This window comes from Embiotoca jacksoni, unplaced genomic scaffold, assembly GCF_022577435.1.
Source record: "Embiotoca jacksoni isolate LCO1_2020_lvr unplaced genomic scaffold, fEmbJac1.0.p SCAF_12, whole genome shotgun sequence".
NCBI classification, from domain to species: domain Eukaryota; kingdom Metazoa; phylum Chordata; class Actinopteri; family Embiotocidae; genus Embiotoca; species Embiotoca jacksoni.
Window position 1 is genome coordinate 9,253,556 of NW_027185252.1, and position 16,261 is coordinate 9,269,816.

The 16,261-nt window shown below is 42.6% G+C and overlaps 1 protein-coding gene across 2 annotated transcripts; it reads right to left on the reverse strand.

Annotated features, from left to right (window-relative positions):
- Nucleotides 1-190: 190 nt before the first annotated feature.
- ogdhl (oxoglutarate dehydrogenase L) lies at nt 191-15,648 on the reverse strand. Of its 2 annotated transcripts, none has more exons than XM_069144625.1 (23): nt 15,555-15,648; nt 14,661-14,887; nt 14,159-14,329; nt 13,259-13,361; nt 11,195-11,310; nt 10,936-11,090; nt 10,312-10,458; nt 10,118-10,208; nt 9,848-10,027; nt 9,639-9,767; nt 9,220-9,399; nt 8,982-9,134; nt 8,216-8,318; nt 7,925-8,053; nt 7,369-7,519; nt 4,171-4,298; nt 3,904-4,082; nt 3,711-3,782; nt 3,075-3,200; nt 2,128-2,200; nt 1,867-2,030; nt 1,618-1,772; nt 191-1,522 (listed from the first exon to the last, which is right to left on the reverse strand). In XM_069144625.1, the coding sequence occupies exons 2-23, from the start codon at nt 14,883-14,885 to the stop codon at nt 1,399-1,401; spliced, it is 3,054 nt and encodes a 1,017-aa protein (XP_069000726.1). In that variant the 5' UTR covers nt 14,886-14,887; nt 15,555-15,648; the 3' UTR covers nt 191-1,398. The 2 variants fall into 2 exon arrangements, with proteins under 2 accessions (XP_069000726.1, XP_069000727.1); XM_069144626.1 differs by lacking the exon at nt 15,555-15,648 and adding an exon at nt 15,317-15,532.
- Nucleotides 15,649-16,261: the final 613 nt, after the last annotated feature.

Here is a 16,261-nt window from a genome sequence, read left to right on the forward strand (position 1 = left end):
TTTTTGAATTACGTTTATGTAATCCGCACAAACTGGAAAATTGGACGCAGCAGGTATATAAGCACAATGCACAATGCAGGGTAGGGAATCAGTAGGTGCCCAATAATAGACAGGTCCATCCATGAGTAACAGACCTACGTATTTGTTTTGTTAAACCATAAACTTTTGCAGTTAAACATCACAAACAAAGAACATTATTAAACAAGTTTTATTGCATATTTTAACCATTTCATGTGTAAGTGCAAATCTATCAGTTTGTGTACATGTTTCAGTATTCATATGGATATGTGGCTATATTTATTCCATTAACAAACTACTACACAAAACATTTTTGAAGTCACTAAATATGTAAAATTATGTTTGTGCACTTGTGGTTAAATCTCCCAGCTGTAAGAGGAAAATACAAGCTACAGTATAACTACACAGGAAGCATAATTTTTCTTGGAGCTTTTCTTTGTTTTTTTTTTTTTTAAACACAGTGGTAAGTAATATCAATTCTGTTAAATACCCGGGGATTTAAATGTGACAACCAAGCGTCAATATTGCTCTCAAAGCCTCCAAGGCTGTGCTATGTTTGTTTGTTTGTTTGTTTGTGTGTGTGTGTGTGTGTGTGTGTGTGTGTGTGTGTGTGTGTGTGTGTGTGTGTGTGTGTGTGTGTGTGTGTGTGTGTGTGTGTGTGCGCGCATCCCTCAGCTTCAAAAAAGGAAGCTGAGCCTTATGTCCTAAGCAGAAAACATGGCTGTAAGTCTCTGTGCCAGCTGGCTCATGTCTCCTGGTGAAGTGAGGTGTGACAATAAATACACACTCCTTCAGTAACAGCCAAAGTAGCCAAAGCAAATACAGGCACTAAACCGACTGATGTGTAAACTTCAGCACAGTTTTCATACCTGTGATACGTGATTCACGTTCAGTGTTTAAGTACACCAGTGGGGTGTTTTGTGTGCGTCTCGTAGCTTCTACTATTCTTCTACAAAAATCAATACAAATACAAGTCAATACTACTAGTTTTCAGCATAAGAGCAATGGAGGTATCTAAAGTACTAAAGCTATACTCCAATAATAATGATTGTCAAAAATCTGAATTTAGCAGTGTGAATGTTATCAGTGTATTCAACTCTACCACTCAACTGTGGGTGCTTCAGTGCCCATTCTGTATTCTGTGGCTCAATGATTTAGTTTTATGTTTGTATAATATTTTGAAAGGAAGGTGTGAGAAGTGTAGCACCCCTGAGAGCCTGGAAAATCTACGTTGCAGTTATTTACTTATCAGGTGTTAAAATGCAGTTCACTAAAAACACTACGTTAGGCTCCAGATTTCACAAATCTAAGAGAGTATAAAAACCATGGAGGTTGGAGATGAAGCTGCACCTGCAGCCTGATCCTTGTCTCTCATATCCACTAAAAGACCCTTCCCTGGAAGGCGCTCAGGTTCAAAGCAGTGTCCATGAACCTCTTCAGCTCATTGAGGTGGGTGGACTTGTTCCCTGTTGCAGGTGCGGCTGCAGGGTCCCGCCCAACATACCTAAAACAAACAAGGTCCATCAACAGTGAGAGGAGTTCAAATCCTCCTTCATCTTGTTCTCTACATGGAGGTGACAAGTTAACAGAAATCCTTACCAAATGGTTCTCTTGTTGGCAACCACTGTGAGGAAACGCGGCCGGACGTAATCGTAGTAACCCATGTTCTTGTGCTCCTCCTGACACCACACCAGCTCAGCATTGGCATATTTCTCTGCCTCTTCTCTGACCAGGTCAAACGGGAAAGGAGAGATCTGAGGGGAAAGGCACAGAATGAGTGTTAACATCACTCTCATTTCAAAATCCAAAGTGCTAGATGTGTTCAGACAGGACAGAAGGATTAAAAACCTGCTCAAGTCTGATGATGGCTAGATCTCTCTCCAAGTTCTGCTGTTTCCTCCCTCTAGCCAGTTCATAGTAGACTTTGCCAGTGCAGAAGATGACCCTCTTCACTTGGCCTGGGCTTGAACTCGCAGGGCCCTCATCAGAAATCAGTCTTTTGAATTGAGTGCCTTCAGACAATGAGTATGGTATGATTGCAATAGCTGAACACCAACAGTGACGACACATTACTATGTCACATTTCTCAGAGATAAAGTAACACTCCACCTTTGGCGAGGTCGTCAAAACTTGACCTTGCATCCGGGTGCCTCAGCAGAGACTTCGGAGTAAAAACGATCAGCTGGAAAGGAAAAAGTTTCTCTCAGTGACAAACAACAGATTGATCCTGTCATCCGTATCTTGCACTCTGAAAAAAACACCAGAGATAAAACTTTTTTTATCTCCTTTCACGCTAATTTGTTGCCAACATATAGCACGCAACATCAGCATTGGGAAAACAAAACATTTCTTTAACAATCAAATAAATAAAACTGTTAGCGTTCAGTCAACCAAGTCCAGGATTTCAGGGTTTTTCATACAAAAAACAACAATAATATCCCCAGTTGGCCCCCTCACTAATTTGCTCAGGAAGCTATTTTCTCATGCTTCGCAAAGCATTGCATTTATATGCGACAGGGGATCAGTTAAGACATTCACTGTGGCTGAAAACTGTGAGCGACTGAAAAAAAAGAGCTGTGTATATACAAAAAAAAACCAACAACAACATGCTTCACACTCCAAAACTTTATACCCAAACAAGTTCAACTTTAGAGGTTTAAGGTTAAAGTTAATAACACAGACCACATTTGTACCATAAATGAGTTAATGCAGTGACAGGTTATCCATATGTCTGCAAACTGGGATTATCATGGTTATGACATAGTATTGTATCATAATTACAACAGTATATTTACAGGATGAAGCAATGACGAATAAAGTCATAACCCCAGTTTATTTTCGTCTTGCATTTTCACATTTGGGACTTTGATTTCAATCAAATAACAGAAATGACCGTCTCTTCTAAACATGAGTAAGTATTAGCAGCGCCTAATGATGTATTTACGATTTAAAGGCAATCTTTTCTAAATTTGAAACAACCATTACATGACAAGAACAAACTCCAGCTGAGCAAGACAGGGATAAAACACAGTGATGATGATGATGTTACACTTTACCGGCTTTCTGAATGGCAGCAGAATCTGTCGTCTGATCACATGACAGTAGTTAGCGGGCGTGGAGCAGTTGACCACAATCCAGTTACAGTCATACAGCTGCTGGACTTCAAAATCTCCACTGAACTCCTTCACAAAAAGCACAGTTATATAAATTACGTAGATGTTAATGATTCTGAAAACAGAAATCTAAGTTATCCTTGTGTTGGTCTCAGCAATATTTTTTTTCTCATTATTGAGCAGAAAAGCATCAGTGCACTGTATCTTTATCTTGCACGCACACATGACAGAGAATGTTAATCCCTTAGTATGCTCCCACTAATAGTTTGATTAATACCCCATTTGAAGATGAATCTGGTAAGCTTCTGCTAATACAGCCCACTCTGGTTCCCTCATACCAGCTGACTGTCGGGGACATGAGTTACTGCTGAATACCAACACTTCAGGGTCATAATGAAGTAACTTTTCAGCTCTACTCAAATAGGACGTCAGCAGGGCCAATAAAACAGAAAGCTACTGGATGTTAATTGCAGAACACTATGGAGTGCTGTGTGGCACAGGATTTCTTTGACATAAATCATCAGATGAAAGTGTTGGTAACCATTTGAGCAGTAATTAAAATTGTACATGGGTACATACAGGGATTTGATCTGGATCATCGTTGCTCATTTGTAGGAAGCGCTCAGGTCGAGCTGACGAGTGTTCTGGACCCTGAGGACAGAGGAAGACACGTAATGACAAAATGGAAGAAGCAGCCCAATAACACATACGTATCTGGAAATAACTCCAATTTTCTGAAGTAGCTTGGCCTTGTGGGTTTTAAACTTCTCACCATTCCCTCCATTCCATGTGGCAGCAGTAGGACGATGCCGTTGTTGCGGACCCACTTGGCCTGGCCTGGGCTGATGAACTGGTCAATGATACACTGGGCTGTGTTGTTAAAGTCTCCGAACTGGGCCTCCCAGAGGATCAGAGCGTTTGGACTGGCCATGGCAAAGCCAAGCTCAAAACCTGAAGTCACAGTCATCATTATAACGAGGAACAAAATAACTTACTATGACACGCAGCCAGGGTGCAGCCAGAGAAGCTTCAGTCTTACCGAGAACTCCGTACTCGGATAATGAGCTGTTGCAGACGGTGTAAGGAGCCTGGTTGACCCACAGGTAGTTCATGGGAACGCAGATACGTTTGTCCACCTCTTGGTCATGCAGAACATGATGGCGGTGACTGCAAAACATGAGAGAGACAGACACTGAAACATCCATCCATCCATTTTTTTCCCCTTATTCGGGATCGGGTCGCAGTGGCAGCAGGCTAAGCATGTTGGCCCAGACTTCCCCTCTCCCCCTGCAACATTTTCCAGCTCATCCTGGGGTATCCCAAGGCGTTCCCAGGCCAGCTGGGAGATATAATCCCTCCAGCGTGTTCTGGGCCTTCCCCGGGGTCTCCTGCCAGTTGGGCGTGCCCGGAAAACCTGCAGTGGGAGGCGCCCAGGAGGCGTCCTGATCAGGTGCCCGAACCACCTCAGCTTACTCCTTTTGGCGCAAAGGAGTACCGGCTCTACTCCGAGGTCCCTCCTGATGTCCGAGCTCCTTACCCTATCTCTAAGGCTGAGCTTCCCCCCCCCCTACGGAGGAAACTCAGTTCAGGCCGCTTGTAGCTGCAATCTCGTTCTTTCGCTCACTGAAACAGGCATACAGAAACGCGATTACAGCCATGCAACCAGCTCTGTGAGGCTGTACATACATGCAGCTGTGCTTTGAGCTAAATGCTAAAATCAGCCTGCTAACAAGCTCTCAGAAGTTATATTGTTTAACATGTTCACTATATTAGTTTAGCATGCTAATAGTACCTCCAAAGTGACATAAGTACAATTTGTCTTGACACCTTTTATGTTTTAAGTGAAGCACATTCAGTAGCCTTGTTGCTGAAATGTGATATACAAATAAACTTGCCTTGCCTTTAAGGATTGTCAACCAAGTAAAGATGCAGTGTCAAAACAAACACACGCACACGCACACGCGCACACACACACACACACACACACACACACACACACACACACACACACACACACACACACACACACACTGTAGCCAATGTACCCGCCCCATATAGGCAGCCCATGAGGAGAGCTCTCCTCTCTCGTGATCTTCAGTTCGTGGGACGTTCAACAAGAGTTGATGGGAGCAAAGAGCCAAGTGTTAACAAGCTCTGCCAGTCCGCTCGCTCCCAGGAAGGCATCAGACTTCAAAACCAGGACGATCAGACAATCACTTAAACCCCTTTAACATCACTTCAATGACATCTACACACATGCATATATTCAAACACATACATACACGCACACGCACACACACACACAGTGCTTGAGGTTATGTAACGGTAAGGCAAAAGAACTGCAGAAAATAATCCAAATGATAATCTTGAATGTGACATAATACCTCCAAAAAGACTAGATTATTGTGATACAAGTTCTTTGAATAGTATTATCTATAATTATGGACTAATGAGGGCACACAATGTAGTGCATAATTGTTTTGTTGGATCCTTGATCTGCATTTTCAGGATACACACTTCAAAAAAAAATCCTTTCATGAAAAAACAAAATCGAGAGCATCCAACATTAAATGAGGTAACACACATAATTCCATGTATCATTTTCACAGTTTACGTGCACACAATCCAAAAATGACCAAATACTACAATGAGGTCTTTCTCTCAGGTTGCCTCATAAACTGCAGGCCCACCTTTTTTCACAAACACATACAAAATACACACACACACACACACGCACGCACGCACGCACACACGCACGCACACACGCGCACGCACGCGCACACACACACACACACACACACACACACACACACACACACACACACACTTCTCCTGCCCGGGGGCCCCATTAGTCAGGGAAAGGGGGTGCATGGCGCAGCGTATGCAACCCATCCAAACACAACGACTGAATGCATTACTCCACGCTGTTACGTACATCACAGAAACGCAAGCAGACCCACTCAACTGTAACATGCCAATATGCTCAGCTCCTAAGAACTATGAAGGGAACCAGAGTAGTGGGGGGATGAAAAAAAAAGTGTAGGTGGGAGGAAGAAAAAAAAGCAATGGGGGAGTAAACTACACTGTAGCTGAACTATAAGGTGGAAAAAAAAGTAAACACAGAGAATGAATTGAGGACTCTCAACTGATACCAAAGGGGATTTAAATATACAACAGGTGATACAGAGACGAAGAGCGGGTGCAGTGTATGACTGCTGTCATTTTGTCAGCAAGGCAAATTACCGTGCTGAAGGGGACAGCGGAAGGGGAAAAGTAGATGTCATTGGTAAACGCGAGACAAAAGAAAAAGGCCCGTAGCCTCTGGTTAGTTAGCGTGATGTATGTCGCTGCGAGCTGGAGGGGGAAGCTGTGTTGTCAGAGAAGATGGGCTGGTGGAGAAATGATAGGGGACAGATAAGACAGGCACAGTGAGATGGGGACTGGTTTTGTTCATGTGTCACTCGTTCCCTCCATACTACGACAACACCATGTGGGCTTCACAGATCCCAGGAGACTGTGGTGACGTCTTCTGTTTGTCAGACTCCATGTGTTGCTCTTCCCACACCCCCGGTTACTTCATTTACTATCTTTAAGACGGTGCCTTTTACCTCTTAACTCTGGTCGAAGTTGCTGACACTGAAACAGTCAACAATTTGTTTTCAAAAATATATATTCGGGCCAATATGAATTTAAGGATATTTTAGGGGTGGTGGAAATCGTTTCGTAGTAGTTGCAAAGTTATTTCTCATTATCAATATATCTCAAATTAAACATGAATGGAATTTTTTTTTTTTTAAACAATTAACTGTCCTCCACAGTGTTTTTCATTCACAGAAAATAAATGCATACATGCATAAAGAAAATGTTTTGTTCATTTTAATTGACGTATTTTCATCATTAACTTGAGCAATAGATCTGAATGTCATTTCATCACACTATGAGTCAGCTGAAAGTTGATAAACTATGATAAATTGCCAAGTCCTACTGCATCATTGTACAGAAAGATAAAAAATAATTTAATAAAGTGTGTGAGCTAATTCAGTGAGAGGAGAGATCCCCTCTTGAGGACTCCCAAGCTATAAAAGTCTCGCTCGTAAAAGTCAATAAACTTAAACCACTTAATAGATCATTCTTTAGCAAAGCAGAGCTGTGTAGGAGACTGTAGTGGTAGCAGTGTGAGCTCCTCCCTCCTAATGCATTTGTACAAACAGGCGACGTTGAGTTCTCACAGACTCACCTAAAGGTTCCGCGCTCAACGTCTTGTCCGCTGAGTCGCACATGTATGCCGTCTTTGAGGAGGGAGCCGAAGGCCATGTACTCTCCCAGAGCCCAGTCCATCTGACGATTCTTTACCAGGTCAGCTCGACCACGCAGGATACGGGACACACCTGGAGAGCACACACGGGTAGAGGAACAAAAATGAAACCAGGTGAAGTCTTAAAGAGAAAACGTAATAACATTAAAAACCTTTGTGGCAGTCTTAGTTGCTGTATTTTGAGCCTAATCAGCCGTGCCAAACATCTGCTTTAGGAAAGATGTGTTTACAGGTGAACTATTTTTATTGACTCTATATCATCCCAGTAGAAAAAAAAACGAGGTTTGTGTCGTTTACAACCATTAGCATAAAACTCATGGACATGTATCACATAATGCACTAATGTGTGCTCTTCTGTCACTGTGTAGATTTCCAAGTACATTATATCAATATTACTGCTGCCATCACTATCATCATGACTGATGACTGTTAGCCTGTGTCACTGCTCTGTTCTCTGGCACAGAGCAACTCGACTCACCAGGGTGGATCTTAAAATCTTCCAGAGGCACTGAGCTGGCGGTCTGGCCGATGTGCTGCAGAACCTCCTCGTCCAGCCCCGTAGGGAGGCAGCTCATGCTCCTGGGTTCTCCCTCTGCTGTGAAGAAATCTACAGAGACAGCATCACTGCAGCGAGAACAGAAATCACTCAGATAAAACAGACAATGAAGAGAAAAAAACAGAACGGAAATGCCTGGACTCCATTACATCATGTCACTGTATTTACCCGCGGTGTAATGAAGTACCTTTTAAAAGGAACTGGACATTTTACCTGGCCAAGGGGAGTCGAGCCAGTTTCGAATATGTACGATCTTTTCATCCTTGGACCTGGTGTACGCCTCTTCACATATCTTGTCGTATTTGGCAACTTCTTCCTGCAAACACATTTTGTAATAGAGACAGTGAAAAATGTCACACTTTAACAAATGTAGTTTGTTTACTTTAATTAAAATGACATCAGCTGACCAACCCAAACTGTGTGTAGGTGAGACAGAGAGAAACAGACCGAGAGAGAGAGACATTAAAGGAGGAGAACGCTTCCACTCGCACTAATGGTTCTGCCTTTGCTGTACAAATGAGGCTTTTGCAAGAGTCCAAATAGCAGGCCACACAACAGAAAACAATGTCCATCAAAAGCCGGAGAGTAGTACACTCAGAGAGGCAATGCAGTATTTCTCTGGCATGTGGGATGAAAAAAATGTTCAGAATGGATGTTACGGTCAAAGTTTCTGTTTTGGATGAAGGACCTCAGCAATTCCACTGAATAGCACCAGAATCTGGAGTATACTTCACCTTCATTGAGCAATATATACTCTACGTGAGAGATTGTTGCGGCAAGGTGATTGAAGTGAGGCAGTAAATTGAAACTCAAACACAGCAGTGCTGGCGCAACATTTACTTGAAGGCTAGGGTAATATCTAAATGTGATTTATTGCGCAAAGCCCAGCAGATGGTGATATACCAAACAAAACAGCATACAGTAACAGCAAGCAATTTACAGTACATTCAACAAAAGAAAACAGTATTAGATCACAGACCTCAAATTCCTGCAGTGTCACCACTCCCTCAGCAATGAGCTTGTCGGAGTACTTTTTCAGGACATGCTCCTGCCGACGGATCTGTTTGTACATCAGCGGCTGAGTGAACATGGGCTCATCCATTTCATTGTGGCCGAAACGTCTGTAACAAACCTGTAAAAACACACACCTTAAAAACAGAAGATACTACGTTTAAGCACGCACTCATTAATCAATTAAGACTTGGCCCCTGACTGACCAGGTCAATGACGACATCCTTGTTGAAAGTGTTCCTCCACTCTGCAGCCACGCGGCACACGTACTTAACGGCCTCGGGATCATCGGCGTTCACATGGAAGATGGGTGCGTTGACAACCCGGGCTACATCGGTGGGGTAAGGAGAGGAGCGGGCCACTCGAGGGTCTGTGGTAAAGCCAATCTGAGGAGCAATAATCGCATCAAATTAGACGCAAAGTTATTGACATGATTTTCAGTACAACAAAATGTGCTCTACTGTTGTGAATAAAATCTGAAAATATTTTGGCATGTGTAAAACAAAATATGTTCCATCTTTATTTTTGCAGTATAAACAACAGACCTGAAAATCTCTGTAAAACGGATCATATCTTTAATACAACTCCACTGACAGGCGACAGTATTCACTCAGCTCTCTGATACCTGGTTGTTGACCACCACGTGGATGGTACCATGTGTGGTATAGGAGGGGAGTTCACTCAGGTGGAAGGTCTCATACACAACTCCTTGTCCAGCAAAAGCAGCATCGCCGTGTATCAAGATGGACATCACCTTGAAAATCACATTTATAGACTCAACAGGACATCTTGCTATCTTGTTTTCAAACGTATACGTGGTACACTGAGGGTTACCTTCTTTCCCTGAGAGTCTCCTCTGTAGAACTGCTCAGCTTTGGCCTTCCCCTGAACCACTGGGTCCACCGCCTCCAGGTGGGAGGGGTTTGCCATGAGTGACAGCGTGATGTTCTTGTCTGTCTCACGGTTAATCCTCTCGTGGTACATCCCAAGGTGGTATTTGACATCACCTGAACCCTACATGTATGAAAGATGAGATTAAATTAAGCATCAGGTGTATCTTTTCTCTTAGTACTCCGTATGATGATATAGCAACAGTTCCCTCACCTCATCAGCAGCCTCTAATTTGGGGTCAAACTGACAGAAGATCTGGTCCAGGTCTTTACGGATCACGTTGGCCAAGACATTAAGTCGGCCCCTGCAAGTAGAGTTTACAACGTCTATATCAAATGGGGAAGGGAAGGAATTAGCTGTATGAAAAGACTGAAGTGAGAGGTGAGAGAAGGGTTAAAGCCCATTACCGATGAGGCATCCCCATGATCACATTGTCGATGCCTGCAGAGCTCGACTTGTCAATGATGGTTTTAAGAGCAGGGATGAGAACTTCACAGCCTTCCAGACCAAAACGTTTCTCCGATGACCACTTCCTGGCCAGGAAGTCCTCAAACCTAGCCATAATAACAGATACATTCATACAGGATTAACGAGTGTTTTTAGCACCAACACGTAGCTTTACAGAGCTGATGATACACAATATAGTGCTACTGACTATTAACCATGATAACAAATGCTCCATTACAGAGAATTGATTATTTTTGGAACAAAACTGTGATACTTTAAAGAACTTGTAATTGAGAATCTAGCAAACTGATGTCATTACAGATATTTGTGTGTTAATAGGAAAGAAATAAGAGCATGGAACTAGCAAGAATACAGTAAGAAGGATAAGCACGCTAACAACAAGTAATTTCTGAGATCATTCATGAAAATAAGCTCGCATGAAGAATAGGGTGTGTTAATTTCCAAATACATGTGAGTAAGACTTTTGTTTATCTTATGTGAGGCCCTGACGTGAGCTATAACTAATAGTGAGGTATTGCGCAGTCACCAAACTCTAAGTGAGTGGATGTTTATTCATTGCTGACCGTGTGGATCTGATCAGGCGGGCAAGCGAAGTCCTCTTCTCAGCATTAGTGAACTGCATGATTCCTGGAGTCTCAAACTTCTGACGAATCCACTGACACTGATCCACATTGTTAATAAACATGAATTCAACCCCAATGTGACCACAGTAGGACGTCTGAAAAACAAAAGAGATTAAAAAAATATTTTAGAAATAACATGGTACAGCGTAATTTATGCCCCCCATTATTATATATGGAGACAATCATACAAAGAAAATACCTCGAGTCTGCGTATGATTTCTCTGAGTGGAAGAGTGGTCTCTTGTCCACCGATGAAGGTGGTGGGGGGCAGCTGGAAGCTTCTATCCAAGTCTGACTCATCAAGACCATAGAAACCTACAAAAACACCATGAAAAACAAGACAAGAAATATTCCATTTCTCAACAAAATTATATAATATCAATTTTTAATTTATCTAGATTTATCCATTGCAGTCCCATTTTTGGTGGAGCACTTGACTGTAGAGGAAAGAGTCCATCCATTACCTTACAAGAAGCAGTGTTTTAATGCACATCAGGGCTTCAGCAAATCAAGAGATTCAAACCAAAGAACACCAAGAACAAAAATCATTTTCAGCACAATAACATCTGTAGGTCAGCCAAGTTATTTAACTTAAAACTGAAAACAAATACATTTTCAGGTTAACAGTTGGAATATTTTAGGTTCTCCTACTTCTGATATCATGTAAATGCAGAAAAAAAAAATCATAGTTTGGAGTGACTAATAAAATGTTAAATTCTTTGATCATATACATTTCAAAATATGTTACTGTAATTAGAGCAGTGCTGATTAGTTTACCAGTCAAGTATTCCAATATTGGAGAATTTATTAATTGTTTATGCCATTTATCAAGCATAAATGTCATACATTTGTTTGTGAACAGCATTTCAAAAGTGTATATTTACAAATCTTATCTTTTTATGTCATTTTATGCGCACACAATATATTTGGGTTTTGGACTGTTGAGCCGGCAAAACAAGCAATTTGATATCCCGTTGGACGCTGGGGAATTGCAATGGCCATTTTTCACAGTCTATAGACGAAATGATTAATTGATCTATCAAAATATAATCACAAAAAGATTAAATGATAGTGAAAATAATCATTAGTTGCTCTAAATTAGGCTGTAGTGCTCCGAGCATTGGCTGCAATGAATTAACTGACAAAAGTTACATCTGAATTCATTTGTCTGACGGCAAAGACTGGGAAAATAAAACTTGGGTAGAAATTAAAAACTATAATCCAGAGTAAATATATAGACAGTTTGGCAGCGGGACCTGTGAAGATACAGAGTAAGTAACAGCACATACAGGTAGGTTTCTGTGCTGAGAAAGCCCACCTGAGAGAACTGGTCAAGCTCAAGATAGCAGGCAACATAAGAGGAGACAGGTGCAAATCATATTAGGAACACAGCAAAGACAAAGGGGGCCAAGAATAGACTTGTGTACTATCAGCTGACCAAATAAGAGGCAGCGGAGGCTGTCATTAGCTTTCATTAGGGAGCTATAGCCCTGGTGACAATTCATAATGCGATGCTATGTCCTGACACACACTGATCACCGATAACAGCAGCCTACAGAAACAATGTCTCTCTCCCTCTCTCTCTCTTCTTTACTGGCTATTACTGTAGACTTCGACCGCTTTCTGTGGCCATCCCGCATCCCCCAACCCTCAGTCCGCTAAATGAAATGGAGAATGACAAGAGCTTGGCCTGAGATTAATGACAGCATTAGGCTGACCAACCCATATATGCACTCGGTGGAGAACGTGATGGGGCCCTTTATACTGAAATATCACTTTCACTCTTGGGTCTGATGGGTTATAGAATCCTGGATCTGAGATGTGTGTATAATGCGTGCATAGCTGCACATGGACCACGCAACAACAACAAAAAAAACCCTCAAGGGAGTACAAAAATATTATTGAAATAACGTGCAAGAAAAATATAAATTTGATATTTTCATTATAAGTAAGATAAAGCTTTTGAAGTCGGCCTGCCAGTGAGATTTAATTAGAAGGAAGGACTTCCTCTCATCAGCATTTACTGTACAGTGTCCTGCCTGTGGGTTAACTCCATATGCTGTTCGGTAGAAAATGGGTATAAATAAGGAGATTCATACCTCTTCTGTACAAAGTGTAAATGAGGACATAATAGTGCATACTTCTTTTTTCTTAAACAGGACTCAAAAATAAGACAAAAATTGTCCTCTTTTCACATTATACATTTTTGGTATCTGTTGATGATGTATGGTGCACCTGAGATGACAGAAAGGAAGAGTCTCACCTAATTTATCAATGGTGGTGATCAGATCAGACGGAACAAAGGAGTCCAGGTCAGCCTCGAGGATCCCCAGAGGGTCTAACTGGGCAACATGGTGACCACGAATCTACACAAAGAGACAGACAGCAAGGTGGAGGAGAGCGAGAAAAGATGAGATAAAGAGACTCAAGTAAGAAAAAAAAAGAAAATGTGACAAGGAGAAGAAATTAAAAAGCAATTGTGTTTCCATTATGATGCTGAGTATGAACAGCTGGAGAATAAGCTAACACTCAGGTGTAGGTCAATCCTTCTGAAATAAAAGAGGCCCTTGGGAGTGCTTTCAAGTCGATGCACAAACACACACACACACACACACACACACAGATTTCCACCAGGATTGCAACAAGCTAGGAATAAAAATGAAACCTATGCCAAAAGACAGAATTTAATAAATCCCTCGGATAGCTCCTCGTCGTCATTTGAGGGCGAGGAGAAATGTTACCACCTGTTTTGTTTAAGTAGTCTCTTTGATATTTCTATTTTCAAAAAGCAGCCAGAGTAAGTAGGTTAGAGTTCATCTTGCAATTTGCATAACCTCGTGCAGTGACAAACAAATTTGATATTCCTTTCGATGCAAGGACACGCAGGATAAACAGCTTTCTTTGCCAGTTGCATCTGGTTTGGTAAGTCCAAGTGGATTTTGTTTGATGCATTTTTCCCGCAAGCTTTAAAGATACAAATAGTCAGTCAGCTGTGGCTCGAGGAAGATGACATCTTAATGCTGATCACAGAGTCTGCTTTAAGCTTCAAAAAGATGACCAGGAGAGATATCCTAATTAGTAAATATAAATCCACATTACACCAAAAGCTGTATGTATGTGTACGTGTGTTCCTCACAGCTTGGGCTGGGTGAGCCCGGCGTACCTGGTAGGCTCTAATGAGAGTGTGCACAGCCAGGTGGTCCTCCACCACTTTCTGTGCCATGTCCTGCGAATGGGACAGTACCCGGCCCTGGAGCAGAGTGGAGGGCCGGCTCGCACCCGCCTCACCAGATGGACCGGAGGCGTGGATGTTCCGGAAGAATCCGTCCCAAGACTAGAACACAGAGACAGACAGATCCAGCTGTGCCACATCTGCAGTCTATCACAAACATGTTGTTTTTACTGATTGCCAGTTTGGGGGATGACAAGATAGTGAAAGGCTGGACAGGAATCCAGGAGATTGCAGCTACAGCATATTCCATACAACTATACTATTAACAAACAAATAAAAAGAAAATCATAATATATTTGATGTATTAAGTTCCCTCTAGTCCGAGATATTTTAAATTCAATTTCAAGACCAATGCTGGCGATAACCATTTTCAATTTATGACATGAATTATTCTCTAATGTGGGAAAACATGGCATGTATTACACGCTGTTACCTCGTGGACGTTTTTGTGGTCCTCCAGCCAGGCGAAGTACATTTCCTCTACATAACTGGAGCTACTGACCACAGCTGGGAGAAGGGGCTCAGTCCTGGAGGAGGAGCAACCTCTCTTGGGATCAACCCAGCGCCGGGGCAGGCCGCCTCCACACCCGCGAAGCAACTGGCTCCCTCCAACACACCCACCCTTCAGCACACCCGCTATCGCCCGAAACTGACTCATGGCTGGAGAGAGACAAAGTGAAAGAGGCCATTAGGAGTTACCAAGAAGACATCATGCAGAAAGGTGTGCATTGTTGGGTCTGAGTTGCACTTTTATTACAAATAGAATAGACATTTCTGAATGTCGAATAGGATCACATTTCAGCTGCGTAAACTAACTGTGGGTTTGGAAAGAGCGCGTCGCGCACTTTATGGGACTGCAAATGCTCACACGTTCAGGATGACCTCTGCAATCGTGTATTTCCGAGGAGAACTACACCGATCAGCGGCATATATCTAACGTTAGCTCTGCCGCAGCAAACACGGCCACGCAACGGCCGGTGCGTCTATTTCTGCGCAAAATCGATGCAGCTGCAAACAGCGTGTAACCGCGAACGGCTCAACTGTGATGGTGTACTACTGCAGTGTCTGAAGCTGCTACAACTTCCTCACCTTTTCCTGCAGGATGCTTCACTGGCTCCTTCAGACTACAGCGCCGACATCAATGCCAAACCATTGCCTATTTCCCCTCTACATCTGCTCCCTGTCTCTGGAACCTCTAATCCCTCAACGTCAAACACAAATCCTCATAATCTCCCCTCGTCTCTGACACTGCAAAAACGCGGTATCACGTAACGAGAGCAACGGTTTTAAATATCCCCTGCGCTTTATTTCCGCAAACTACATTTACCTTAGACCGCACCGCTCTCAGGCTTTAACTGTCATCGCCGAGAAGTGCAAGTAGGACAGGTATCAGTGAAGGTGACACAGATCCGAGTGGAGCCACGGCTCGACACGCCCCCCGCGTATCATGTGGCGCTTCGGTATCCTGCACAGCGTTCAGCCAGCTGCACCCAAAGGTGCCGGTGGTGCCTAAAGGTAACACACCCGAGACACGGAGAGAAGGCTAAAGAGAAATCAAAATCACACTTAAGTATAATTTCAGGGTCATTTTTCTTCCTAAAATATACAAATAACATTCTCAGGAATCGATTAGTTATTGTGTTTGTGGTGTTTTGTTTATACCAGCACTTAGTTTTATAATCAGAACACTAACTTTAATCCCGTCGGATCAATTCTGTGAGCGCGGGCACACACTCCTCAACCAGACAGGTCATTTTTCCTTCCGAGATACATCACACATACAGTATTGCTTTCAGCGTTAATTATATAAGCCAATTAAACTTTTATAAAGGCTGAACATGAGTCATTTGTACAAGTGGTTTTCAGATTGATGAGTTTCTACCTTGAGTGGGTTAAACAATAAGATAATTGGCCCTCCCTCTTTCCCTCCCTCCCAACCCCCTCTCTATGTATCCAGGCTCTTTCCTTCCCCCTCTCCAGCCCCGCTCTCCTCCTCATCAAGATTTTCATCATTCATACTTGGCTGGCACAGAA